The following is a 26,425-nucleotide window of genomic DNA, read 5'->3' as shown; positions in this document are numbered from 1 at the left end:
TCTCCCGGGAGAACCGGCGAGCATCTGGCAGTAAGGCAACACTGGCGGCGAGGCCAGGGGGAGGGGCCTACTGTCCATCTGCTGCCAGGGCCAAAGTCAAACCCTTGCGAACAAACAATAAAGGTCCAGCGCAATCAACTTCTCTTTCAGCCACGACATGATCCGTTTTTTCAAATGGTTTGACCTGGAGTCGCACAAAAAGTAGACATTTTGAAACAGGTATAATAGTACATTCTGGATAGCTATTGGAGAGAAATTCATTATTCTGAATAAAAACAAACAATGAAACCTGAAATGTTTGTTTTTCTATCATCTTGTTGTCTAGTTTGACTTTTTTTTGGCTACTTTTGATGCTCCTGACCAACAATAGTGGAAAAAACAATACGTAACCTATGTAGAAATGAGGCAGGTTAGGGGGCCGGATTGGCCCTTTGCCCCCGATATTCGCAAGCCGTTGCGCCGCCCCTGTCGTGGCGCTCGGTTCAGTGCCTGTGTTATCTCTCCTTGTTTGACACGAGGAAGTGTTTTCCTGATCTCTCACCCTCCCTCTCTCTCTCTCTTTCTCTCCCTCCGCCCTCCCTCTCTCTCTCTCTTTCTCGGCTCCAACAAACAAAAAGAAATCATTTCCAAAGTGACTTCCCGTCATTTGCACCTTGTTTACGTCGGGGCGTTTTTCTTCTTTTTGTGCGGGTGAGATTGGAGGGGGCCAGGGGGGTGGGGGGATTCGCCCCATGGGGGTCCGCCACGCTATTGTGGCTATATAGAGAGCGACAAGAGCCATGGAGGACGACACCATGGAAGCGTGGCTGGACGATCACCTTGACTTCACGCACTCCTACTTTGTCAGGAAGGCGTCCAGGTAAGATGGGTTTGAACCCCGCTTTTCTCATGTTGGACCCAGTTCTGCACGTGAGACGAAGGTTCTCGTAATCAGTAACTTGGACTGAACGCTGGTCAATTGGTGTTCTCGGGGGCGACCTCGTGGGCAATCTGGACAACGGGAGTGGACGGCCAATTGTCTGGAGAAGTCCACTCCATGGCTCAAGAGCTGTGTCGGTGGGTCGTAATATGCCGTGGCTAATCATTTATGACATGGATCATGTTGAATTGTTGTGGCTGCGTTTCCTTGGTGACACTGTTGTATTATGCAAAAGTTGCAGTGAAAAACTGTTGATATTTTCCGGCGACTGCTGTAGCCAATGACTTCATCGGGTGATCAAAACAATGGACAATTATTTTGATTACTGATGAATTGAGCTGTCGTTGACCTAGAAATGGTTCAAATTCTCCTGTTTGGGCCTAGTAAGGAAGAACTAAACAATTACCTAAAAAAAAGACAAGTCAAAAATGTACAGAAACATTTCTTTATTGATGATGTGTTAATACTTTGATTGGACTCTCCCGGCTTTTCCTCAGGGACATGGTCAACGCCTGGTTCGCAGAACGAGTCCACGCCGTTAAGTCCTTCGCCGATCCCACCGCCCTTTGTGCTTCGGACAGCCGCTGCCCGGCAGGGACGACGGCAGGGGCGACCTCGGCTCAGCCGCCAACTCGCAAAATCTCCGCTTCGGAATTCGACCGACCGCTCCGACCCATCGTGGTGACGGACCCGGAGGGCTCGGTGACTTTTCTCAGCGACGTCGATCGGGAGGGCGCGCCGGCGTGGGGTTCCGGGATGTCCGACGGGGACGGCGGGAAGACGTCGAGCGGCGAGGGCGGTAACCGGGGCGATCGCTGCGCCCGGCTGCTGGAGCTGGTGAAGGACGTTTCTTGCCATCTGGACGTGACAGCACTCTGCCACAAGATTTTCCTCCACATCAACGAGCTTATCGACGCCGACCGATACTCTCTGTTTCTGGTAGGAGGCGGGGCTTGATTTGCCAATTGCCGTCGACGTAGATTCGGGGCCCCTCGCCGAGATCTGTAACTAGGACTTGGTCTTTTGGGGGGTCATTCAGGTGGGCGAAGACAGCTCCAATGCCAAGTTCCTGGTCAGCCGATTGTTCGACGTGGCCGAGGGTTCTACGCTGGAAGAATCGTCCAGCAGTAGCATCCGGCTCGAGTGGAACAAGGGCATCGTGGGACACGTGGCGGCTACGGGACAGCCGCTCAACATCAACAACGTTTACGAGGTGACCTTGCGAATGCTCAGCAAGAGCACACTCGAGTGTTTCTGTCTTGATGAAGTTCCTGTGTCCAATTAGCGCACCTCTTCACACGAGTGCTCTCGAGTGTCTGAGATTGTTTACTGTGATTTATCAATTCTGGTCCCCACGGTCACTTTGACTCAAATCACTGGGCTTCGAGGGAAGCGCTAACGATGCTCGGTGTTTCCGTTTTGGGGGTCCACACGAGCAACGGTTGGGTTCTGCTGCAGGATCCACGATTCAACGCCGAGGTGGACATGATCACGGGCTACAAGACGCAAAGCATTCTGTGCCTGCCCATCAAGAACCACCGAGATGAGGTAAGCGCCATCCGGTCTTCCAAAAATAGACGGTGAAAGACGCAGAGCCGTGTCTTGGCAGGTTGTCGGAGTAGCGCAAGCAATCAACAAGAAAAATGCGGAAAACGCAGCCTTCACACGGCAGGACGAAAAGGTTCGTAGGCAATCTCTGGGTTGTGTCCTTGAGGTTCCTCGCCTAACCTGAACATGACAAAGTCTAATGGGTCAAGAATTGCAAAGGTTCAGGTTTCTGTTCTCCCAACAGGACTTCTCGGCCTACCTGGCCTTTTCGGGGATCGTTCTGCACAACGCACAGCTCTACGAAACATCTCAGCTAGAAACCAGACGAAACCAGGTGTCCCATGGTGTCTACCAATGGTGGTCTTCTTTTGGGATGTGTACTCAGGTGGTTTGCTTTGTTCAGGTGCTGTTGGAACTTGCCAGTCTCATCTTTGAGGAGCAGCAGTGTCTGGAGGTTCTGTTGAGCAAGTTCGCCGGGACCATCCTGTCCTTCATGCAGGCCCAGGCTTGCACCGTCTTCATCGCGGAGAGCGACTCCACCGAGGTCAGCGGAAAGGCCCCCGAGCCGTGGGTTCGTCACCCTCGCTCCGGGGGATTTTCTTAAACGCTCGGCGTTGCCGGTGACCTTGTCAAAAAGTCCAAACATTGGAGGATCTTGGTCTAACGAAAGGCAGTTTTATGACCCAGGGGAGTGACGCTAGGCGATGCTATGGGAGCAAAGTTTTCCTAAACAAAAAAGGGCCCTGGTTTATCTTGAACATCCTGTTAAAATGGGAAAAGAGCAAATGCAAGTCCCTATAAGGGTGGAGGGAGCAGAAGAATGTCCAAATCAACTCCCCATCTGCCAAGGCTTCATGTTTAATGGACCTTTGCTTGTAACGCATGCTTGTCTTAAAAGCTTAACCGGAGAGAAAATGCTGACGTTTCCACTGGTGCTTTTGATTTTCAGAACCCCTTTTCCAGTGTCTTCCACATGGAAAACGAGGGCCGGGGTGAAGTTCTTCGTTCTCACAGCAGGTAACCAGGCAGATCTCTTGATTCATTCTTGTGGACAGTTGTTGCTAGACGTCATCCGATGATTGGTTTTGCCGTAAATCTCAGGGAATCTCCATGTGTCACCCAGATCAACTACATGTACGCTCAATATGTGAAAAACACCATGCAGCCCCTTAACATCACAGATGTGACCAAAGACCACCGCTTCCCCTTAACGGTCTGTAGCTTTCGTCTCGTTCTTTGGTTCTCTTACCAAATCTGAGTCTGTCTTTTTAACCCGTCAGTGCGAGAAGCAAAACCACATCAGAGAGACCAAGAGTTTACTCTGCTCTCCCATCAAGAACGGCAAGAAGGACAAAGTCATAGGTAGGGACCGCTAAGAAACCGTCCACAATGCAAAGGACTAAGAAGTGCGGACACTGGTCTATAGGTTGCTGCCAGTTGGTCAACAAGACGGACGATCTGGGTGCCGCCAAGACCTTCAACAGGAACGACGAGCAGTTCTTGGAGGCCTTTGCCATCTTCTGTGGTCTTGCCATCCAGAATACGCAAATGTACGAGACGGTGGCGAGGGCCATGGCCAAGCAACAGGTCACCCTGGAGGTCAGCTCATGTCCCATCGCGGAAATCGGCTCATCCAGGGCGTGGGGTTGATGAACTTTGTTTTGCAGGTCCTGTCGTACCACGCTTCTGCTTCTGCCGAAGAGTCCCAGAGACTCCAGGTGACCCCCGTGTTTCGTAGGTTCCCCAGTCAATGAAAAATGACCCTGACCATCTGGCCCTCGTTCCCCGAAACCTTCACGGTTGACCACCTGACCCACCTACATATCGGCGGATCAGGCGGCCACCGTTCCCTCGGCTCAGTCCCTACGACTCCTGGACTTTGGCTTCAGCGACTTTGACCTGTCGGACACGGAGACTACGCTGGGTACTATACGCATGTTTGTGGACCTGGACCTGGTGCACAACTTCCAGATGAAGTACACGGTAGGCTTCGCCATCCAACTGATCCGCCGCCAACCAACGGTAAGAGCGCCTTCTTCGCCACGGGTCCTAGAGTCTATGTCGGTGGGTTCTGAGCGTCAAGAAGAACTACAGGAAGAACGTGGCCTATCACAACTGGAGACACGCTTTCAACACATCCCAGAGCATGTTTGCTCTGCTCAAGTCGGGCCACTTACAGGTTAGCGTGCTACCTCTGTGGTCGAGAGGCAATTTCAAGCTGGAGTTTGCTTGTCTTCTGCCAGAATCACTTGACCGACCTGGAGGTTTTGGCTCTGATGATCGCTACCCTCTGCCACGACATGGATCACAGAGGAGTCAACAACTTCTACATCCAAAGGTAAAAGACTCGCAAAGAGCCTCCCACACATGTAGCATCTGAGCGCTAATCACACAGGAGTGAGCACCCTCTGGCGCAGCTGTACTGCCACTCCACCATGGAGCACCACCATTTTGACCAGTGCCTCATGATCCTCAACAGTCCGGTAAGGCCGCAAGCACAAAATGGCGTCCCTTTCTTTCTTCCCCGCTATGACACGTGTACGGCACTCCAACTGTTTCAGGGCAACCAGATCCTGAGTGGCCTCTCTTTGGACGAGTACAAACACACTCTCCAGATGATCGAGAGGGCTATTTTATCCACCGACCTGGCCCTGCACATGAAGTAGGTAGCAAATACAAAAGAGGCATTGCTCCAAAGGGTCCGGTTTTAACGACTCGGACCCGCTATGTGCCGAACAGAAGGCGGGAAGAGTTCTTTGAACTGACTCACAACAGACAGTTTGTCTGGGAGACGGATTGTCACAGGGATTTGCTAAGGTAAGATCAAATCCCTTTTTAGTGCCAGCCCATAGGCGGCGCACACTAGCTAACGTTGCCCCTTGACCCCGTTTAGGTCAATGCTGATGACGGCTTGTGACATCTCAGCAATCACCAAACCCTGGCCGGTGCAAAAGAAGGTGCGATACTGGATGGTTTTGTCTGAGATTTAAGACAAATCCCATCTGAGATGAGCCTCTTGCTCACATTATGTCTTTGAGAGACATTTAAGCACACAATTGCAATTGCCTGAGGCATCTGGCAAGTTGCGTGCCGACTATTTAATCTCCGTGGTGATCTTTGTTAGTCTGCGCCTTGTTAGGAAAAAGCAAGGCTGGCGGAAAAAACAATGAGCTAATCACTTGGAGATGGTTTGTTGACGAGACGTCCAATGATTTCAAAGGACTCCCTCGCCGTTTTTACAGATCGCCGAGCTGGTGGCTACAGAGTTCTTCGAGCAAGGAGACAAAGAGAGACGAGAACTCCACATCGAGCCCAGCGTAAAGCAACGACGTCCAATTATTCTTCTCCAAACGGCGGGTTTCATGTCATTCCCTTTCAGGATCTGATGAATCGGGAGAAGCGAGATAAGATTCCCAGTATGCAGGTCTCCTTCATCGATAGCATCTGCACCAGATTATACCAGGTTCCTTCAAACTGACTCTTGGGAAATCCGATGGAATGGCCGTCTAACTTTTTGTTCTTCTTCGGGTCCACAGACCTTGGCGGGCATGTCCGACGGTTGTACCCCGTTACTGGAGGGTTGCCAGACCAACCGTCAACATTGGAAGGGATTGGCCGAGAACCCCGAGAAAGGATTGGTCCAAAGTCTGGTGTGATTCCTCATGTGAATGCCACAAAGAACGATTTTAAAGGTCGATTTATCGGCGCTTATTTCTGCCACGAGTCGACTAATTATTGTTATTATTATGTTGTAAAGCTCGCATTATGTCACACTGGGATTGACATTTTAGGTGGAAATTGGGAGCAAAAAGCGGACTACGGAAAGTAGGATATATATACTAAGGGTAGCCTTGCCTATTTATTTGCATAATATATTTATTAGCATACTGTCTTTTTTTTAAACACTGTCAGGAAATGTTTTGAAATGGTTATTTTTCACCATGATAAAAAGCACATGTTCACTGCCTTATTGGAAAACAGTCACCAAAAATAAGCACATTATCTGGACTGTAAGTCACTGATTTTTATCACAATATGTCAACAATTCAATACACAATATATAGCTAAAAACACATTTTTGCTAGAATTTTATTGTGTGAATGGAGACTTGAAGTCCATTTTTTGAAAAATGGTGTTTTGGTAAATGTACTTTCTGAATTTTTGTAATATCTCCAATAATCCAATTGAACATAAAATACATTCACTGTTTTTCTGCTTTAACTTTGTAATATTCTTGAAATGTCCTACCTTAATCCTTTGGCTGCCGCGTCCTCCCAGTCCAAACGGATTGGACGTCTATAAGTGAGAAACTCATTTAAATCACAGCAAGAGAATAAAAGAAAAATAAAAGATAATGATTGGAGATTTATCATAATAAAACCCATAGAGAATCTACAAAAAAAAATAAGGTTTATTATTATTTAATGAACATGATGAATGTATTGAGGATCTTTTTTCAAGGTTCTCATACATTTAAAATGGGCCGGTCTTCTTGTAAGTGACAAGACTGCTGACTTTGTGGATGGTGGTGGTGAAGGAACGTAGTCGCACCTCTTCTGGTTCGATGATCAGGTGCGGGCTGGACTCCTCCCACTTTTCGGGAATGGCCAGGTCCTTGTCGGTGTAGATCAGGAGGTTGAAACCACCTGGTATTGGAATGGACATGTCAGGACAGGGGGAACAGACCCAACAAACCCTAGGTGTTGTTTTACATGGCGTCTCCAACAAGGGCAGGAAAGTCACCGAGGCGGTGATCTGTCTGAGGACCGAGCGAATTTCCCCCTGGATGGCTTGAATGGGCTTGTCTCTGGGGGCACTGCAAAAAATATATTTAAAGTTACAATGACGCCGCCTGGTGGCAACTGTGTGCCAAATGAAGAACTACCACAACATCAAAACACATCTGTTTGTTTAGGAGCAAATTCACGGTCCGCTACTATTTTGTGGTACGGTCCCAAGAGAGGCACACCTGCACTCATTGGCCGACTTGTCGCACTCGATGTCAAACTGCCAGCGTTCCAAAACCTCGTCCGTCTCCAGACACGTGACCACCAGGACCAGTTTTTGCACCGTACAGTTCAGCAACCACTCTGGAAAAATTCAAATAGATCAAGAATCCATTAGCAAAAGTATTGTAAAATATTTAGCAAATATTGTGGCCCTCAAAATGGTTTGAAATGCTCAACATTTTCTCCTTTTTTTAAAATGTGGACTTTCTTACAGGGGAAAAAACTTAAATAGTGGCAGCTTGACAGTTAGAACCTCCTGTATTTTGGGGACCATAACCCACACTTTATTCATAGTTTGTCTGAACTAACCTTTGAGTTGTGACACCACACTGTCGAGATACTTCTTGAGGTCAGGATCCGAGGTGACCTGTAGGCTCATGTCATAATGGCTGACTCTGCTGAATTTCTCCGGAGGATAAATCCCACGCTGGTACAAGATGCTGTTGATGCCAAAAGCTGCGTAAAACATAACCAGTGGCCGTCATTTAACTCGTTTTACTTAACTCTTTTTCACAAACACGACAACAACAGCTTATAGACAGTTCATGAACGCAAATAAATATGACTTTTACGGATATTTATCGAGGATGCTAGCAAGGCACTTTGATTAGCCGACAACATCAAACAAATTGTGAGGTTTTGACGACAAAAGAGTACATACTTACAAAAAAGTCATCCACAACCTCAGCTAACTCGTTTTACTCAACTTTGTTTTTCACTAACACGACAAAAACAGCGTATAGACAGTTCGTGAGCGCAAATAAATGACTTTTCCGGATATTTATCGAGGATGCTAGCAAGGCACTTTGATCAGCCGACAACATCAAACAAATTGTGAGATTTTGCCGACGAAAGATTACTTACAGTAAAAAGTCAACCACAACCTGCGCTAACTCGTTTTACACAACTTTGTATTCACAAACACGACAACAACAGCTTATAAACAGTTCATGAGCGCAAATAAATGACTTTAGCGGATATTTTTCGAGGATACTAGCAAGGTTCTTTGATTAGCCGACAGCGACAAACACATTGTGAGATATTGACGACGAAAAAGTACTTACAAAAGAAGTCAGCCACAACCTCCGCGCTTCCTTTGAGCGTAATGCCTTTCAGTGTGCTCGTCATGGTGTAAATTAATTTTGTTTTGTCCTTTTTTAAGACAGGTACTCACGAAAAGTCGCTCTTTCGTTCTTCATTCAGCTAAATTACGCGCCGTTTCACTTCAAAAGGAGCCTCTCCTCTGGTTGTACGCATGCGTAACATTCTTCTTCTGCTATTCTATTGCTGTTTGTATTTGCTTGGATGAGGAGTTAGGGCTCCCCCAGCGTTCGTTTTTAAAATTACAACACCACACCAAAGATCGTTTATGTCGCCGACAGAGGATCTTGCATCACTACATTGGAAATTCAAAGTCACAATAGACGATCTTTGACAGAGCATCGACCCCCTCCTCGTTTCACTTCAAAAGGAGCCTCTCCTCTGGTTGTACGCATGCGTAACATTCTTCTTCTGCTATTCTATTGCTGTTTGTATTTGCTTGGATGAGGAGTTAGGGCTCCCCCAGCGTTCGTTTTTAAAATTACAACACCACACCAAAGATCGTTATGTCGCCGACAGAGGATCTTGCATCACTACATTGGAAATTCAAAGTCACAATAGACGATCTTTGACAGAGCATCGACCCCCTCCTCGTTTCACTTCAAAAGGAGCCTCTCCTCTGGTTGTACGCATGCGTAACATTCTTCTTCTGCTATTCTATTGCTGTTTGTATTTGCTTGGATGAGGAGTTAGGGCTCCCCCAGCGTTCGTTTTTAAAATTACAACACCACACCAAAGATCGTTTATGTCGCCGACAGAGGATCTTGCATCACTACATTGGAAATTCAAAGTCACAATAGACGATCTTTGACAGAGCATCGACCCCCTCCTCGTTTCACTTCAAAAGGAGCCTCTCCTCTGGTTGTACGCATGCGTAACATTCTTCTTCTGCTATTCTATTGCTGTTTGTATTTGCTTGGATGAGGAGTTAGGGCTCCCCCAGCGTTCGTTTTTAAAATTACAACACCACACCAAAGATCGTTTATGTCGTCGACAGAGGATCTTGCATCACTACATTGGAAATTCAAAGTCACAATAGACGATCTTTGACAGAGCATCGACCCCCTCCTCTCGCTCCTCTCTTCCTCCTCCTCCTCCTCCTCTCTTCTCTTTTTGTGGCCTCTGCAAAGCGAGCGATAGACTCTGTTGTGACGAGGGACGCCGACTACTCTTCATTTTTTTCATTTTGGTGCCTTTAGGATCCATTTCCAAGCCGCCGAGATGTCGGTCGCGGGCTTGAAGAAGCAGTTCCACAAAGCCACGCAGGTAGGACGTCGCATCCCTCAGCATCCAAGGCGTAAACACGACACGACGATCGGGGGAATCGCACTCGCCTGCGAGTTCGAAGATAGGGAAAAAAGGGGTGTTTTTGTGGGATCTGTCTGGCGCACGACTGAATGGCACGCGCGCGACGGGGTGTCACGTTACGCAAGCGATGGGCCCCTGATTGGTTATTGCTACACACAAGAGGGAATTCCCTCATCCCTTGCTCCATCCATCTATCCCAGCATCTTTTGCTTCCTTCGTCCCTCGTGCCGACTGCTAATGACGTCCGACTAGAATTGCTGGAGAAGTGGTAAATATGACGTGGGAGGGGCGTGGCTGCCAGAAAGGCGACACCTCGGTCACCTGACTGAATAAAACATGAGAGAAGCTCCGAGTACTCTTGATTTATAAGCTCAGGTCGTGAATATTTCAAATGTATTTTTCTGTAAGTGTCTACCCAATTAGATGGGCGGTCGTAACCCAGAAAATGATCAATAGTGACCAGTAGTACTCCATAAATACCCCCATATTAATATTAGAATGGTAGGGGTAGGGGGTAGGGTCTTCGTAATGAGCCGTGGTGGCGTACGTCAACGGCAACGAAGCCGCCGGACGTTTCCGAAGATGCCTCGTCTCCACGGCAACCGCCTCCGACGCTCTTTTGCGAGTGGGAGGGGCGTTGTGTTTGTTTTGGGACGCTCTTCTTCACGGCCTTCTCGCCTCCGTAGAAAGTCAGCGAGAAGGTGGGCGGCGCCGAAGGGACCAAGCTGGACGATGACTTCAAGGAGATGGAGAAGGTAAGGGCTCCGTCGGCGTGGCGACCGGGATCAAGCTCCAGCGCCTGTCTCCGCAGAAGGTGGACGTGACGGGCCGGGCGGTGTTGGACATCATGACCAAAACCACCGAGTACCTCCAGCCCAACCCGGCCTCCAGGGCCAAGCTCAGCATGATCAACACCATGTCCAAGATCCGGGGCCAGGAGAAGGGGCCGGGATACCCGCAGGCCGAGTCGGTGCTGGGGGACGCCATGTTGAAGTTCGGACGGGAACTCGGGGACGACTCCTGCTTCGGTGACCTGGTCTTCCTGGGTCTATTGGGCCTACTGGTCCTCCCGGGGTCAACCTAACCGCCGTCACCCTCCTCAGGGCTGGCGCTGATCGACGCCGGCGAGGCCATGAAGGAGCTGGGCGAGGTGAAGGACGCTCTGGACATGGAGGTGAAACAGAACTTCATCGACCCTCTGCAGAACCTCCACGACAAAGACCTAAAGGAGATCCAGGTGAGCGCTCCGAGCGACGACGTGCCCTAGCCTGCCCCTTCTTCCACTTGCCACTCCTCAACAGCACCACCTGAAGAAGATGGAAGGCCGGCGTCTGGACTTTGACTACAAGAAGAAGCGTCAGGGCAAGGTGCAGGACGACGAGATCAAACAAGCGCTGGAGAAGTTTGACGAGAGCAAGGAGATCGCCGAGCAGAGCATGTTCAACCTCCTGGAGAGCGACGTAAGACCTCGGCGGAGAGCTCCCACCACTATGCGGTAGGGGGGTCCGCTATCCGTCCGTCTCTGACAGATCGAGCAGGTGAGCCAGCTGGCGGCGCTGGTCCGGGCCCAGTTGGAGTACCACAGTCGTACGGCTCAGATCCTCCAGCAGCTCTCCGGCAAGATGGACGACAGGTATGCGCAAATGTTCTACCTTCTTCTTCTTCCTCTAAACAACTTTGTGACCTTCAGGATAAAGGAAGTATCGGGCAAGCCCAGGAAGGAGTACGTGCCCAAACCTCGCATGACCCTGGAGCTCCTCCCACCCAGCGAGAGCCACAACGGCGGCCTCCACACGGCCAAATCCCCCGGGAGATCGCCAGGTACAAAAAGGATCTCGGCGGCCGCCTGACGCCGCGCCGGCTTGACGCCAGCGCCCTTGCGTGCGTGCGTGTCGTCATTAGCGCCGCTGGACCAACCGTGCTGCCGGGCGCTCTACGACTTTGAGCCGGAGAACGAAGGCGAGCTGGGCTTCAAGGAGGGCGACGTCATCACGCTGACCAATCAGATCGACGACAACTGGTACGAGGGGATGATCCACGGCCACTCGGGTTTCTTCCCCATCAACTACGTGGACATCCTGGTGGCGCTCCCGCATTAAGCCGCCATCCGTCTTTGGGCACCGCCATCCTCTTCCTCCTCCTCCGTATTTTTCCTTTTCTTCTGCCGGACACGAGGGGAGGAAGAGCGAGCACCGCCGCCGCCAAGTGGGCCGGTCGGGCCCGGCACGCGTCTGTGTTTGTGTCGTCTCGTTTGCGTCGTTCCCGTGGTGGCGCTGTCGCATGACTCTGGCCTTCTTTTCCTCATTCTTTGGGGCGCTTGCATGAGCTAGCCATGCCCGCTGGGGACCACAGCTAGTCGGCACTAAGAGGACGGGCCCACGCTTTGCGTCCACTCCCTTTTTTGATTCAATGTGGCTTTTGCATGCGGGACGGATTGCGCGATGTGTGGCGGCCAGGTCACGGTGGTGCGTCGTGAGTGATTTTGTGGCAAAAGTAGCAGTCGTCGTGGCTTGGGTAAACATGGCGAGTTCATTTCTAGCAGCTATTTTCATTCTCACGGTGGCCCGGACCACCCGTCGCCCCTTTTTAATTGGAACGTCTCCGTTTTGATGGCGCCGGCCGCGTATTTTGACCTCAGTGAGGGAACCGTGCGGCCTCCGTCGTCTGGTGGCGCCGTAGCCCACGGCAACGACCTAGCTTTGCCTTGTGGCTGTACAAAAATGGCCTCCTGCCTGCCTGTCTGCCTGCCTGGTGTCTTCTGCTGAGCGACGCGTGTACCTTATTTATTGTTATCGATGAGTTATTTATTGCCGTGTCTTATTTTCGGGGAGAGGTTTATAGAACATACACACCCGTGGAAACCAGCCTGTGATACTAACTGTTGCTCTCCTCATATTGGATAATGATATTATCTAAGACCAGTGTATGTATATCTGCTTATTGTGAAGAAGACTTGCAATGTACCGACAATAAAGGATTACCACCATAGATGTTCCCTCTATTTGTTGACTTTTAACTCATAGATGAACCAGAGTTGCCTTAAAATGTATTCTACAATGATAAATACTTGATGTTTGGACCAAAAATACTCATACTGAAGACTATTACCACTCAAACTACAGTTATAGTATGTTAAATATACTAGTATTGACTATTTCTGTGAACTCTAGACCCAATACAATAGGTCGCCGTTTAGTTTAACCATGTGTCCACAGGAGGGCGTCTTGGAGACTTGTTTTCGTTTGAATGCAGTTTCCCTCCATTCCTATGACACGTTTACGTGCTCCCCAAAAAATACGTAGTCCTCCTTTGCAACGAATCCACCTTTGGTTTCGCTTACGTTTGTGTGTTTGACAAATTTATAACAAATGGAATGTGTACTCATCAAATAAGTCGGAAGAACCCACACATACAACGCATGTTAAAGCAACTCAATGTTTGGTTTCCATTACATGTCAGAACATATGGAGAAATCGCCGAAATATGTGAAATCTTTGAGACGACACTGAAAATTCGGAGCAATAAACGGCTGACCCACTTTTCGCAAATCGCAGGGTGACCTAAACATAGGCAGGACTAGCGCGCGAACAGAAAGGAAGTACAACATTAATAGTAAACCTGTTCAGATAAAATCCCAGTGCAACGCGTTAATATTTATTTTTTACAGCGTCTTAAAATCATATTCCATTTTCTAAAGAATTAATTAAGTTTTTTATTCTGTAACTTTATTTTAAATGACACCTCAAGCTCACGCAATTTCTTACTTTGAAAGTTTAAACCAGATCTGAGGACCGTTTTCCTTTGAACTAAAAACACTTGCCACTCATCCGCTGTGTTTGGGACCGACGAGGATCGTAGAGAAGCAACTATTTTCACCGAGCTAAAGCCAGAAATCAGACAAAATGAGCATGAAAGAAATGCTTTCCGCGAAGCTCCACCAACGTGTCCCGAAAGACGTACGTAGCCGCCTTTACTCTCGGGTTTAGCAGGCAGCCATTCGGGCGCAAAGCTGTCCTGCCGCGTAAGAAAAAAAGCAATGAATGTGTCTGAAGAGCACATGGCGCACTTGGCGAGGCTTCCCAAACTAGCCGAACGCAATGGGAACGTGCGAAACATGTGGCGACCGTCCGTCTAAATGGAAACGGAGCGCCTTGGAGTGCTCGAATATCGTCCATTTTCCAAGCCGACGTCTCTCTTGTTGCTGACCTAGCCGTGTCGACACATGGCGCCATGTTCTTTCTTGTATTTAGCCTGTGTTATGCGCGTACGCATCCCTGTCAACTTTTCCAACCAAATACATGAACAGAATGTGTGCGTGGGGGTCTTGAGCTAAGTTTATTTTGTGTACAGTTGACTTAATCATCTTTTCTAAGCCACACGGAGTGAAAACACGTGCTCAAAAAACATCAAGAGCAGCCAAGTTGAATAACTTACTGTTGAATCACTTACCGACGCGTATTTGTTTATTTTGGGTATTTTCAAGTCTTTCGGCCATTTTATATTCTTTTGGACTCTTTGGGGGGGATGTGCCAGTGTGCCATAGCGCGTTAAGGGCGTGCTAACTGCTAGCTAGCCAGCCAAAGGTTCCAAGTTAAGACTGGACTGGGTACGAGACGGATTGGACGTCCATTTCCGTCAATGGGGCGCATGGAATGATGTCAAACCTTTAACGTTGTCTTCCCCTTGCACCCGTCCAGGTTCAGGTGCTGCTTCTGGACAACTGTCCATCCAAAGACGGGCGAATTGAAGGCATCACCGAAGACTTCTGCAATCTGGAGAAGCTGAGCCTCATCAACGTCCGCCTGACCACTTTGGAAGACATTCCCAAACTGGACAACCTGAAAAGGGTAAGTCGCGGCATATGCCAGCCGTCCAATTGGGATCTCAGGACTGATTTTGTGGGCTTCCCGGCAGCTGGTGCTGAGCGACAACAGAATCTCGGGCGGTCTGGAAGTCCTGGCCGAGCGCCTGAAGAACCTGACGCATCTTCATCTCAGCGGCAACAAGTTTAAAGACATCAGCACGCTGGAGCCGCTGGTGGGTAGCGCAAGAAGTTGAGCCACCTGGCTAGCCCAATGAGCTAACGGCGCCTGTCTCCTACAGAAAAATCTGTCCCAGCTGAAGAGTCTGGACCTGTTCAACTGTGAAGTGACCAACTTGGCTAACTACAGAGGCTCCATCTTCAAGATGCTCCCCAACCTCACCTACCTGGACGGCTTGGACATCGACAACTGCGAGGCGTCCGACCCGGAGGGCGAAGTGGACGACGACGAAGGTCAGACGACTTCCATTGCGTCCCATGTCTAGCCCAGATGGTTCTCAAATATTTTTCGTTTTCTCGCAGGCTGCGACTCGGAAGACTTTGATGACGACGAAGAGGAGGAAGAGGAGGAGGAGGAAGAAGAAGACGAGACGGTGGTGGCGGTGGAGGACGACGACGATGACGAGACCGGTGACGAGACCGGCGACGAGGAGGTGGGAGGGCCAACAGCACACCTATATCACCAAAGAAAATATTATGTTAGTCTCCTATTTATCGTAAAATCAACGTGGTCCCACTTTAGGACGGAGACGTCGACAGTGAGGACGACTTGGATGACGAAGAAGACGACGAGGATGAAGAAGGTGAGCCTTGCATGGACACGCTTTCCCCCAAATGGTCACTGACGCCATTTTTTTTTGCAGAGGACGGGCCGTCTCCGACCGCCAAAGGAAAGAAGAGGAAGCGGGAACCCGACGAGAAAGACGAGGACGAAGACGACGACGACTAAATTTGCCGCATTCCGTTTCTCCGACCGGTCCCAAACCTCCCTCCCCTCAAAAAAAGCCCCCTGTTGCCACACACCATTTGTTTTTGTTTTTTTTGCGTGTCGTGTGTTGTTGTTGTGTTTTTTTTAAAGATGGAATAACTGACATTGAAAGTAAAGTGGACGTTCCAAGAGCCAGGAGACGCGCCTCCATTTTGTGTGGTCCCAAAAAGTTTCTCAGGATTTGGTGTTCCTAGTCAAAAGAAAAGAAAAAATCCATCAGCAGAAGATGAAGGGATGTTGTGGCGTATTTCTAACATGCTCACTTTTATATTTAGTCCGGTTTAAATATGCAATGCCAGAGATTGTTTGCATTCAAACCTTCTCTGAGCGCTCAGGGTCAAATGTTTCCTCTTCATTTTCTTATATTTTTTTGTTTTCTCCTCTTCCCCCCTCAAAAAAATCTTTGCCAACATTTTGTTCCGAGTACTATTGATGTATTTTTTTCCCCGTGTTCTCGCCCCGCCCCCTTTTTGCCTTCACGTTTACACTGATTAGTTGTTTTTGTTGTTATTTTTACTTTTACGTTCTGTAAGTTAAACGAGAACTGTCAACAAAAGATGAACTTTGTAAATAAAATCTTAACATTTTGCCTTTCACTGTCTCACAAGTGTTTGTTGATTTACAGGGTCTTGAGAACTGGATTTTCTAGACTTCTAAAATGCCATCACGCAAGACAATGTGGCTATTTATTTCAAAATAGAGAAAAGATAATGAGCTAAACTATATTTATTTTGATATCTGAGGATTTTCCCTTCAAAGTGACACATTAGTACTGTTTCAAAATGGAATTGGGGTACCTTGTATGAGACAAATAGTCCAATTCAACCAGTTTAAGGCCATTGTCAGGGCACGGCTTATATGCGGGTAAGGATACCAATACAAGAAAGTGTGCTGTTCCTTTTAGCGTGGTCCTGGAAATCTGTTGTCGCTTTGTCCCACCTCCCGTTCCAGCTCGGCGATCCTCACCTGTCGTAAAACAAACCCAGTACTCGAAAACTGCGTGGCAGAAATGGAGCAAGGTGCGCACTTACGTCTTTCTGGTCCAGTATTTGGCGGAGGTCCCTGATCTCCTCCTGTTGCTTGTAGAATGCCTCACGGAGCTGGTGATGGGAGGAGTTGGAGCATGCCATCCCAGAAGTTTTTGCACCCCAGGCGCTCTCACCTCGTCCTCAGCGCCGGGCGGCGGCGTCTCGGCGGGCTCCCGGCAGTGGGGAGTGACGTCGTACAGCCAAAGTTCCGACCCCGCCAGATGGGGGGCTTCTCTGTGGTATTTGGCGTTCTGGTAGGCTAGCTGCTCCTTCAGAAAATTCTGAAAACACAATAGCAAGGACATGACCACTAGGGATGTTACACACCCGACGTTCGTACCTTCTCTGTGACGCGGGGTAGCGCTCTGGGAGCTTTGCACTCCAGGTTCGAACCCTTCTCGGCCGGGTAGGGGTTGACTAGGCGGGTGCTGGGATGTAGAGACATCAGGACCGGACCTGTGGCAACCAAAAGAGGTCCTGCAGAGTCCAAGATGGGAAAGCAGAAGGGGACAACGGTCCACTGACCCCTGTCAACTCCCGCCAGCCACTCCTGGGCGGTTACAGCCGCCCTGTTGGCTGCCGTCATCGGGTAGAGATCCCGGTGGAATGTCCTCGACTGTCGAAGTATGCGAAAGCTTTGAAACCCGCCATCGTTGCCCGGTGAAGCGGGCTGGCTAAATTGTACTGACCTCCTTGCGTGGCACAATCATGGACAGCGGCTCCAGCAGGCCCTTGACGGCGATCAGGCGATAGAATCGGAAGATCTCGCAGGCGTCAACGTCCAGGCCGCGCTTTGGCATCACCGCTGTGTCACAGGGGGGGATGGAACTTTGCGTCAACAGGTCGTCAATGTCTGGAATTGTGTCTTTTGTCCATGTTCTTACCGAGTCCTTTGTGAGGAAGTGGGGAGCTAAATTCCGTCAGGAAACTGATGTAAGGTTTCTCCAAACTCAGCTCGTAGTACCTGATGTTCCCGTCGCCCTGTAGCAGACACACTTCAACATCAAGATTCGGTTCCCAAAGACTAGCTTAGCGTAGCACCTTGCCCGCCAGATAAAGCATGTCGGTGTCCGCGTCGTAGAAGGGAAAGAGGACTCCCGCCGAAGAGTCCAGGTCTTCTTCGTACAGAGGCTCTGACAAGTCATCCTGCTCGCAAAAATACTGGACTTTGGCTCCACCTGAATTTTACTAGACGGTTTTACAACCTGAGCTTGCTGTCCTTTGACAAAGTACCGGGTCCCAGAGGGCAATCTGCCGGTGATTCCAGGGCGAATAGCCGGTGCTCAGCAGCATCTTTAAAGATCCCACGTACACCACCTTGTGGGCCCTGTGAGACTTGTGGTGGGACACCTGCGGTCGTAGCACGTCCCGTTAAACCCCGTGGGTACTCTTTGCAGGCGCTGACCCACCTGGAGGGTCCTCCCCGTCCGAGGGTCCAGCACCCGAAGGCGCCGGTCTTTGGACGTGACGGCCAAGCGGTCGCCTTCCCGGTTGAAGCTGACGGAGAGCAGCAGCATCTCTGACGGGAAGCGCTGGCAGACCGGCGCCATGACCACGCGCACGGGGTGCCTGAGGACCGGGCCCTCTTGCGACACGTCCCAGAGTAGTACCTGGACCCGGGACGGGTGATATCACCCGAGATCCTTTGGATGCCTAGAGCCGGGAACCCACCTTGTAGTCGTAGGCCGAACTCAGCAGGAGGTTCTCGGCATTGGGGTGCCACTCGATGAGCCCCACCCTCCTGGAGTGAGCCAGCAGGGTCTTCCGAGCTCGGCTGAGGTTCCGCCGGATTCCCCCAGATGGAATGTCCCAGATTTTGACCTGCGTCGGGACACCAGCGCCATTAGCGGCGGAGCGGGTGGGGAAGTTGGCTCTATTCTGTTACCGTGCAGTCCTCCGAACATGAAGCCACGCAGCAGTCGTCAAAGGGGTTCCACTTGACGTCCAGAACCGGGGCCTTGTGACCACAGACCCTGGGGTGCTGGGGGTCGACTCTGCCCGTCTAGAATGTCAAAAGACAGAGTTCACAGGGTGAATGTTAGGAAGATGAATTGGCAAAATACGGGATGCAATGAAGTTCTAATCTGATGAGGTGGTTCCTACGTGATGGAGGGGCAGCACCAGGAAGGATCCGCCCCCGGTGCACTCGGTCACCACGGCGATGAAAGAAGGATTGACCGAACAGTAGTGATTGTCGTGGACTCCGTGAGTGACGGCCACGCCATCGTAGCTCTGCTCCCTGCCGCGGGTTTTCCCGAAGACGTGACGGAACTTGGAGCAGTGGAAGGACGAACGCCACGACATCTGCGGGTGAGGAAGGGGAGGCTGAGGAACGGACATACTGTGTCCATGTTCTCCATGATTAGGTCAAATCAATAATGCAAACTTGTCACCATTGGGTTAAATTTTCTCATTAATAATAAATACATCAACACACATACATTGACAATTGGCTTATCTGACATTACTCCACACAAACAGCCATGATGGAAATGTCACCACTCAAAAAACCACAGACTGACCTTTGATACGTTCACGTGGAGATGTGTCCGGCTGGCTACCTCGGGGAAAACCGTCGGATGAAAGATCTCCTGGCCTCCTGATCTGTGACGTCCCGCCTTGGTGCACACATGAGCCGAAGGGGGTTCTCGCACCACTGAGCATGTACAAACGTGCCGCATCACGTGACGCCTGCCGCCCGAGGTGGCCCGTCTGTGATAACTTTGGACTTTTCTTGGTCCAACACTGACAATCTCCATTTTGAAAAAGTCTTTATTGAGTCCACAAAATGTTACAAGACCCAGACAGAGAGAGAGAGCGTACATGGAACTTTAGCAAAGAAACCCACTGAAAGTTTCCTTGCCACTCTCTTCCTCAATAACTTCCATCAGATCAGGTTTCTCCTCCTCTGAGTCCACCAGGGTCCCGGAGTACTTATCGTTTCTTGTTGACCCTGGAACCAACGAGTAGTACTGTCACAATCCCTTCCATGTCCAATCCTATCTGGATCTAGAAATCCACTACCAAGTGTTTTGAGTCCTGGCATCAAACCCTTTACCTAAAGGTCAAGCCCCTTATTTGAGATGACTACACCAGAGGTAAGGTGTCTGGCAAAGAGTACTGGAGGCCCCACCTTTGTCATTCAGTGAGAGAGCCTCAAAGTTGCCGGTGTTCACTCCGTTGGGATCGCCAGTGTGGAGGTCAAAGGAATACCTCTGCGAAGAATATCCCACAATGAGAAGCTAGCATGTCCCCAACACCCGTGGATCTTACCCGGGACTCTCTCCTCAACAGGTAAAGGATGATGACCAGGATGGTGATCACCAGTAGAAGCAGCACCAGAAGGATGGTACCTGAAGAGCCAGGGAGATTTCCAGTTGAGCCGCTTACACCTCCTAAATACTAAAGCACTCTTACCCAAGCTGGAACTAGAGAAGTCCTTGGGGGGTGCTGGAAGAGACGGCTGTAGTCAGTACGAGCCACCACCTCCACACTATCTTTGTTACTTTACCAGCCTGCGTTGCAACACTTGGAGAAGTTGCAGAAACCGTGGTAATGTCCTCCGTTGGCGTTGTGGTCTTCTGTTCAATGGAATTGTGCTGTTGGTCACTTGCTGTGGTAGTTTCTCCTCTGGTGCTGGGTCGTTGTGTCTATTCAAAGAGGTTCAACTAGTGTTTTTTTGCAGAACTAAACTAGCATTATTGGCTGGAATAGAACCAGAACGGGAGGTCAGTACCACCGTTGTACTTGACCGCACGTCAGATGTATTCTGTAAAATCTGGTCCGGATGGTACAGCATCCACGATGTTGTCATCGTGGCGGTGGGGAGGAATGCTAACGCGAGAGCATCTGGATCACGGAAAAAAGAGACCACGTGAGTTGTAGGCTAGCAGGTTTCAACTCCATTTTGTATTTACCTGAGGTGTGGTTCCTGGCAGTCTGCGTTTGGTTTTCTCCTTGGAGAACTGATGCGGCTGCAGATGCTACAACTATTTTGAAACAAAAATCCATTAGGCAGTTGTCCTGATCCAAAATCCCAGGTCTGCAGATGTACCCACCAATGTATAAAAGTTGGGGATTCATTGTCGTTGCTGCAAGTGCTCCACAAAGCTCTTCCGCTAGTCTAATAGCTTAGACTTCAACACGAGGTGCTCGCTATGCTCTGCCAGTCTCAGTTTCAGGAAGTCAGCTACCAACCACAGCACCAGAGAAGGCTACAACGACAGGAAGTAGCCCCCCGCAATCTGGGTCGCTTGACATCAAGTCAGACTATTTTTATTGACTTGCCTTTATGTCTTACCAATCTTCTGCCTCCATTAAAAAAAGTAGTCATGTCATTATTGTTTTTCATTCAAAGGATCACTATTTAAAAATTGGCTCCAAATATTCAATACAAAAAATGACAAAAAACATCATTGTCACATTGTCCTCCAGTGTTCCAAAATTCAAGAGTTTTCAGGAAGTATAAATAAAGCAAGAAATGGTTCAAATTGTTGATTTTGCGTCGGGGACCCGCCTCCTCTACTCTTCGCTCAGCCAGTCCGGAGCGATGCTGTGTTCCAGGGCAATGGCCGCCAGCTCCTTCAAGAATTCCGCGTATAGGACAATGGCAAAGACTCGACTCTTGTCCTGGGGCGGTATGGCGGGGCAAGGTGGCAGGAGACCCGGACGGGGGGCCGACAGAGAGATCCCCACCGAGCCGTTGGGGAGAGGGTAGTCTGGATCCGCCGACTGCAGGCTTTCTGGAACAGGTGACCCAGAACTGGTTTTGTATTCCTACTTCAACTACTGCTCACTAGAGGAATAAGACTCGCTAACCTCTGATCTTGCAGTCCTGGTCTTTAGCTAACAAGAACCTCCAAGCCTGGGTGACCATGGCGGGGTACTCTGGTCGGGCTTGGATGTAGCGCTCGATTTGACCGCCAAGTGAAACCAGTACCTACATTTTCAAGAGATGCCTTAAGCGTAATGTTGTACAGAGTTAGCTCAAACGATCAGAACCAATCGGGCCACCTGGTGCAACGTACACACGCCGGCCCCTGGATGAGTTTGTGTACAAAGCAGGAAGGATCTCAGGAGAGGTTGCGGGTACGATGCCAACTGAGCCAGGATGCCGGTCACCAGCAGGTTGACGGCGATGGAGTTCTCCAGAAGGTTCTGGAGCCGGGACAGCAGGACGCTAATGAAGGGCCCTGTGGTGTCATAGGGAGGAAGGCTTGAATCCAACAACGGGACCGGTATATCAGGATGGAAAAACCCACCTGTGAATGGAACGCTGGGCTGATCCCCATCTTGTTCGTCCATGGTCTCCTCCCCAGGTTCCTCTCCTTCTTGGCAATCTTCCTGGGCTAGTCTTCTTTTCAGATCTTGAATACGCCGCCTGAAGTCAGAGATGCCGTCCGGGACGTTCTCGCACTCTGGTTCGGCCCCCAGAGAGCGCATTAGCTCGTAGTACTGAGAGAAGAAGTCGCCATTGTCATGGGTATTGCTTTGGCTATCGGGCACATTTGGCAGCTGACTCGCGGGGTCTTTGTTTGGCAGAATTGGGGGGCCGTTAAGTGTTTCTGGTGCAAGATCGGTCACATGGATGCCCTCGTGGGTGCTTCTCCACTGGTCATCCTCGCTTATCCTTCGTGATGACATGATGCAGTTGACAGTGTCATGTACGGTCCTTCCCCCTGTTGCGGGGGAGACTCCGCCTCCACTTGCCTTCTGGCCCACCTCGACGTCTTTTTGGGCCACGAGATTGTAGACGAGAAAATCCTCCTCAAATTCAGCCTCCTCCACGTAAGCACCACGCACCAGTTTGATGGTGCTACGTCGCATTTCTTGGATGTGGCTTGGAGGAGGTACAGGTGGTAAAGGGGTCAAGGGGCCACCGATGGACAATGCCTCCCCTTCCGCGAAAATGTCATCCCACTCCAGCTCCAGACCGGAGCTGGTTCTTCCCAGACGGTTGCTTTTTGAGATGACATCCATGGAGCGAGAAGTAGGGGAGCCATCGACCGAGTCGCTCTTTAGCTGGCCCTCGGTGGCATTCCCCGGTCCGAATCGGTCTTGGGGGAGCGGTGGATTGCGGCCGTCATAAGGTGCCGACCAGTGTTGGCACGCCCTGAGGGGCCCAGACTTATTTGTTAATATATGCGTAGAACTGGGCTTTTAAGAATGGTTTGACTGACCTGTATGAGGTGGTGATGGCCTGTCGGGCATCAGAGAGGTAGTGGAGGTAGTTGACTTCCATCAGGAAGTCTGAGCCGCGCCAGTAACCGACACCCTCTGCCACTGAGACGTCTTACCGGCACAGAACACCAATTCAAGTGTGTAAACGTCAAGTTGTAACACCACCAGTACCACCATATCAGCGTTACCTGCTCCTTTTGGCCAGCCAATGTCCTCCTGTGTTTGGGATGGTTGGACCGGACACCAGGAAGGCAGGAGGAGCAAGAAGGAGGCAGAGCTGGAGGAGCACCAGCTCTTGCGCTTTAAGGAAGACCAGTTTTTCTTACTCATGTGGTTGCAAGCAATCAAGAACCTGGGGACACAAGCCTGGACTTCACAACCGGAACTTTAAATGTCTGCATCGTCGAGTAGGCCCACCTGAAGACCAGCTGAAGCATGACGTCCTCGCAGAAGAGCCCGATGAGCGTCTTGAACAGAGCCAGCGACACCGTTCCCAGCTGAGGAGCGACAAGACTGGCTCGGGTCTTGGTCTGGGGCTAGATCACGGTCGGGTGCTCTACCTGGAAGGGTGTGTTGACTCTGCTGACCAGCGTGTCTAGGATGTGAACCTTGTCGTGGCTGTGCAGCAGGATGAAGGACAAGAAGGTTTGCAGGAGGGCGGGCTCAGATATCGTACGTAAGAATAGGTCCAAGTAGGCTGTGGTGGTCATCACCTCCTCCAACGTCAGCTGTAATAATCATCCCAGACTTGTCAAAACCCCTAGACTAACCAGACACGTGTGCACTACCTTATGCAGTGCGGGAGCTAGCACGGGAACCAGGAACCCGTCGTGGATGTAATTTAGCAACTGAGACCGGATCGAAGGATGGGTCACCTAGGGGGAAGGAAAGATCATTAGACCCAAGGTTTTCCCCTTTAAACTCGGCTCGTGTTTGTGCATTACGCTGGTGACGGCGCTGCAGAAGCCCAGCGAGTGCAGGAAGTGGACCAGGGCCGGAACCTGATGAAACCCTCAAACATTGGTGCGTGTCCTTTGCCCCCAGGTGTCACTTCAGACTTGTTAGGGTTACCTGCTGCCAGTCGGCCCGGTCCAGACGGTGCCAGTCGTCGCTGTAAACCTGCAACCTGGCTGGCAGAGACGAGTAGAGTCCAGAGAGACCCGTGGCCAGAACCTGGGTCAAGTCACAACAGCAAAAATCCAGAGCTAGCGATTGGAAATGAAATCAAAACAAAAGCTAGCGTAGCTTCCATTCACACGCAGACTTGCTAATCCTACCCTGGTCACATGCTGATTTTTCTAATCTGCTCTCCGCCAGGAGATTGAGGTCAGGGTGGTCACATGGATTTAAATGTGAAGGTGACACACACACACATAAACACACCCACACGATGCTTTGGAATCATGAATTACTCTATTGGGAAATTCAGACTGTGCTGCGGTGGCTATAACATTTTTTACCAGCAGGTGACGCTGGCACAAGGCCTTTCCAATGTTTGACCCACCGTAAATTATACACCCTGAGCTCGTTAAATTGTTACGTAACACCAGCAGAGACATTACAAGCCGCCTCATTCACGGTCCCCAACTTCAAAGTGAATATTGCGTGTCAGGGGGAGGGGCTTACCGGACAGAAGTACGTATTCTGGGCAATGTGATTGGCCACCCGAGGCTCGGAGGCGGAAAGAGACATGATGAGCAGGAGGGCTTCTCTGGCTTGCTGTCCAACCGGACCTTGTCTGAGGAGAGACCCAAAGTCACCTGGGCTGTACTCATCTGGAAATCCTTCTCATTCAAGTATAGTTCAAGAACCTGTGTGTGTACGGGATGAGGAGGGAGAAGAGCAGGAAATTGGCGGCGCCCTGGTCCTCACTGGTGTGAAAGAACAGCTCCAGGACCGAGGGGTCCTTGACCACGGCCGTGCACAGTTGGTTTAACAAGAGGACCAGTTCTGCTTCCACACCACTGCCGCAGTCTGCAAAGTACGGGGGTCGGACCGAAGCCCTCACTCGAAGCGGGAGCACGCTGCCTACCTGCTCCGGAGCCTCCACCGCAAGAAGCCAGAAGCGTCATGAGCGGCCGTAACAGGGGTTTGTGGTGCAGCAGGGGCTGGTGGGCCTGGCTCAACAGCATCTGGTACATCCGGAGCTGCTCCAGTTTCATATCTTCCGTGAACTGTCTCCTCAAGCTCCAAAGAAACAGGCGCTCCATCACTCCCTCTTGAAGGACAAACTCCAAGATGGGACCCATGGCACCACCTGCAGATTGGGTTTTCACGGAAAGTCATTTCAGTTGAGATGACCAAGAGACAAAATGACTTTGGGATCTTGCCTCGACCCGCCTCCTCCTCCATCAGCAGGAACAGCATGTGCTCCACGTAGTTCTGGACGGCGCTGGCCTCGTCCGCCGGGATGGACCCGGGTCGGGCGCCGCTGCCGCAGCCGTGGCCGGAGAGGAAGCCTAGGGCGCTGATTCCACCTCGACCCGGCTCATGTTTCTCCAAGATCTTGACCACCTTGAGGTCAAGGAAGCAAAACAGAACGCTCGGCACGATGTCCCTGCCATCCGGCGGTTCGAACCCACCCACCTGCGTCCAGTGATTCTGGAACACGATCATGCACGTTTCCGGGTCTACCCCTCGCAGCGTCAGGGACTTCCTGCGCCGGCCCCCGGCCGTGGCCGAAGCCATCATCCTCGACCCGGGATCGAGCGCTGAGTGTGTCTGCGTATGTGTGTATGATCATATACGTCCTTGGTAGTATTGCTTAAAGAGTATATGCCTTGTGAGTGTTGTTACTCCGTCCATAATTGTTTCCAACGTCAGGTTTGGACTAAATTGTCCGCAACAGGAATAAGTGCATCCACGTGTAAACAGGAAAACGGCGAGAGGACCCACCCAGGGTGTTCTGGGACATTCCGTCAATGGTCCGGAGAATGTTGCGTTGGAAGGAGATTAATCTGGAATGAGACGCTGATGTTTAATCCCCAAATGCCTGCTGCTCGACTTGTGTGTGTGTATATGTGTGTGTATGTTGTGTGTAACATGCCATCACACACAGATTAAGCACAAAAACAAAAGGTTTGCCTTGTTTTGAGTTTGCTCATTTGAATGTTTGTTTTTTATTTCCATACAAAAAGAGCCATGGATGCAACAATGCATCATTTTCCTAAATGACATCTTATTTATAAAGAATATTAACAAGTCAAGTCTTGATGCTACACCATAATACACAGGACTATAAACATAAGCACACTATGAATATCATATTTCAACATGTCAAAGTGATTTTTTATTTACCTTAAGAGCCATCCAGTCACTCCTAAGGGATGTCCAAGTAGTCTGTGAGCTCAATTCGGTTCTTGGGGCTTTAAACTCAGAGACTGTCAATCACTGTGACGTCGCATCAAACCACACCCACAATGTTCTTTAGCCACACCCACAATGTTCTTTAGCCACGCCCATGAAATGTGTCAAAGTTGAGTACACTTTGTTTTCAATACAAAACAAAATAAACAGGACTAG

The 26,425-nt window shown here is 50.2% G+C and overlaps 7 protein-coding genes across 11 annotated transcripts; 3 read left to right on the top strand and 4 right to left on the bottom strand.

Moving 5' to 3' along the window:
- The first annotated feature begins 699 nt into the window (after positions 1 to 699).
- On the top strand, positions 700 to 6,236 carry pde5ab (phosphodiesterase 5A, cGMP-specific, b). Its single transcript, XM_077742017.1, has 22 exons — positions 700 to 859; positions 1,417 to 1,858; positions 1,959 to 2,132; positions 2,378 to 2,467; positions 2,529 to 2,600; positions 2,712 to 2,801; positions 2,871 to 3,011; positions 3,417 to 3,484; positions 3,569 to 3,680; positions 3,748 to 3,829; positions 3,894 to 4,066; positions 4,135 to 4,185; positions 4,304 to 4,450; positions 4,521 to 4,646; positions 4,711 to 4,805; positions 4,863 to 4,950; positions 5,029 to 5,129; positions 5,207 to 5,284; positions 5,361 to 5,424; positions 5,710 to 5,784; positions 5,847 to 5,930; positions 6,004 to 6,236. The coding sequence occupies exons 1-22, from the start codon at positions 780 to 782 to the stop codon at positions 6,121 to 6,123; spliced, it is 2,553 nt and encodes an 850-aa protein (XP_077598143.1). The 5' UTR covers positions 700 to 779; the 3' UTR covers positions 6,124 to 6,236.
- Positions 6,237 to 6,729: 493 nt separating this feature from the next.
- On the bottom strand, positions 6,730 to 9,015 carry mad2l1 (MAD2 mitotic arrest deficient-like 1 (yeast)). 3 transcript variants are annotated; one of them, XM_077742015.1, is made up of 6 exons: positions 8,651 to 9,015; positions 7,786 to 7,932; positions 7,437 to 7,557; positions 7,180 to 7,283; positions 6,939 to 7,113; positions 6,730 to 6,763 (listed from the first exon to the last, which is right to left on the bottom strand). In XM_077742015.1, the coding sequence occupies exons 1-5, from the start codon at positions 8,673 to 8,675 to the stop codon at positions 6,941 to 6,943; spliced, it is 570 nt and encodes a 189-aa protein (XP_077598141.1). In that variant the 5' UTR covers positions 8,676 to 9,015; the 3' UTR covers positions 6,730 to 6,763; positions 6,939 to 6,940. The 3 variants fall into 3 exon arrangements, with proteins under 3 accessions (XP_077598141.1, XP_077598139.1, XP_077598140.1); XM_077742013.1 differs by having other exon boundaries at positions 6,745 to 6,763; positions 8,541 to 8,999; XM_077742014.1 differs by lacking the exon at positions 6,730 to 6,763 and having other exon boundaries at positions 6,861 to 7,113; positions 8,541 to 9,000.
- Positions 9,016 to 9,628: 613 nt separating this feature from the next.
- Positions 9,629 to 12,873, top strand: sh3gl2b (SH3 domain containing GRB2 like 2b, endophilin A1). Its single transcript, XM_077741483.1, has 8 exons — positions 9,629 to 9,843; positions 10,572 to 10,640; positions 10,697 to 10,913; positions 10,989 to 11,122; positions 11,187 to 11,345; positions 11,415 to 11,518; positions 11,576 to 11,706; positions 11,788 to 12,873. The coding sequence occupies exons 1-8, from the start codon at positions 9,799 to 9,801 to the stop codon at positions 11,982 to 11,984; spliced, it is 1,056 nt and encodes a 351-aa protein (XP_077597609.1). The 5' UTR covers positions 9,629 to 9,798; the 3' UTR covers positions 11,985 to 12,873.
- An 803-nt stretch (positions 12,874 to 13,676) lies between these two features.
- On the top strand, positions 13,677 to 16,289 carry LOC144213189 (acidic leucine-rich nuclear phosphoprotein 32 family member D-like). The gene is made up of 7 exons (XM_077741484.1): positions 13,677 to 13,841; positions 14,583 to 14,732; positions 14,800 to 14,922; positions 14,989 to 15,160; positions 15,230 to 15,360; positions 15,450 to 15,510; positions 15,571 to 16,289. Exons 1-7 carry the CDS (start codon positions 13,788 to 13,790, stop codon positions 15,654 to 15,656), a joined length of 777 nt encoding a protein of 258 aa, XP_077597610.1. The 5' UTR covers positions 13,677 to 13,787; the 3' UTR covers positions 15,657 to 16,289.
- A 227-nt stretch (positions 16,290 to 16,516) lies between these two features.
- On the bottom strand, positions 16,517 to 19,316 carry LOC144213187 (coronin-2A-like). Its single transcript, XM_077741481.1, has 14 exons — positions 19,246 to 19,316; positions 18,827 to 19,027; positions 18,609 to 18,725; positions 18,395 to 18,544; positions 18,133 to 18,333; positions 17,957 to 18,073; positions 17,765 to 17,869; positions 17,608 to 17,704; positions 17,413 to 17,528; positions 17,249 to 17,339; positions 17,064 to 17,179; positions 16,858 to 17,004; positions 16,727 to 16,795; positions 16,517 to 16,661 (listed from the first exon to the last, which is right to left on the bottom strand). Exons 2-14 carry the CDS (start codon positions 19,025 to 19,027, stop codon positions 16,596 to 16,598), a joined length of 1,593 nt encoding a protein of 530 aa, XP_077597607.1. The 5' UTR covers positions 19,246 to 19,316; the 3' UTR covers positions 16,517 to 16,595.
- Positions 19,317 to 19,479: 163 nt separating this feature from the next.
- LOC144213190 (uncharacterized) lies at positions 19,480 to 21,160 on the bottom strand. 3 transcript variants are annotated; one of them, XM_077741486.1, is made up of 9 exons: positions 21,011 to 21,160; positions 20,782 to 20,937; positions 20,641 to 20,712; positions 20,460 to 20,572; positions 20,235 to 20,373; positions 20,141 to 20,173; positions 19,997 to 20,076; positions 19,857 to 19,938; positions 19,480 to 19,676 (listed from the first exon to the last, which is right to left on the bottom strand). In XM_077741486.1, exons 2-9 carry the CDS (start codon positions 20,804 to 20,806, stop codon positions 19,555 to 19,557), a joined length of 666 nt encoding a protein of 221 aa, XP_077597612.1. In that variant the 5' UTR covers positions 20,807 to 20,937; positions 21,011 to 21,160; the 3' UTR covers positions 19,480 to 19,554. The 3 variants fall into 3 exon arrangements, with proteins under 3 accessions (XP_077597612.1, XP_077597613.1, XP_077597611.1); XM_077741487.1 differs by lacking the exon at positions 21,011 to 21,160 and having other exon boundaries at positions 19,480 to 19,781; positions 20,782 to 20,931; XM_077741485.1 differs by lacking the exon at positions 21,011 to 21,160 and having other exon boundaries at positions 19,480 to 19,732; positions 20,782 to 20,931.
- On the bottom strand, positions 21,058 to 26,353 carry LOC144213191 (FHF complex subunit HOOK-interacting protein 1A-like). Its single transcript, XM_077741488.1, has 17 exons — positions 26,201 to 26,353; positions 25,490 to 25,860; positions 25,234 to 25,417; positions 24,936 to 25,160; positions 24,715 to 24,877; positions 24,530 to 24,641; positions 23,975 to 24,076; positions 23,848 to 23,904; positions 23,692 to 23,778; positions 23,464 to 23,631; positions 23,321 to 23,400; positions 23,092 to 23,255; positions 22,903 to 23,014; positions 21,985 to 22,835; positions 21,737 to 21,915; positions 21,542 to 21,662; positions 21,058 to 21,465 (listed from the first exon to the last, which is right to left on the bottom strand). Exons 2-17 carry the CDS (start codon positions 25,592 to 25,594, stop codon positions 21,245 to 21,247), a joined length of 2,931 nt encoding a protein of 976 aa, XP_077597614.1. The 5' UTR covers positions 25,595 to 25,860; positions 26,201 to 26,353; the 3' UTR covers positions 21,058 to 21,244.
- Positions 26,354 to 26,425: the final 72 nt, after the last annotated feature.

Source organism: Stigmatopora nigra, chromosome 20 (assembly GCF_051989575.1).
Source record: "Stigmatopora nigra isolate UIUO_SnigA chromosome 20, RoL_Snig_1.1, whole genome shotgun sequence".
In the NCBI taxonomy this organism is placed as follows: domain Eukaryota; kingdom Metazoa; phylum Chordata; class Actinopteri; order Syngnathiformes; family Syngnathidae; genus Stigmatopora; species Stigmatopora nigra.
This window is presented reverse-complemented; position numbering and strand designations above follow the sequence as displayed.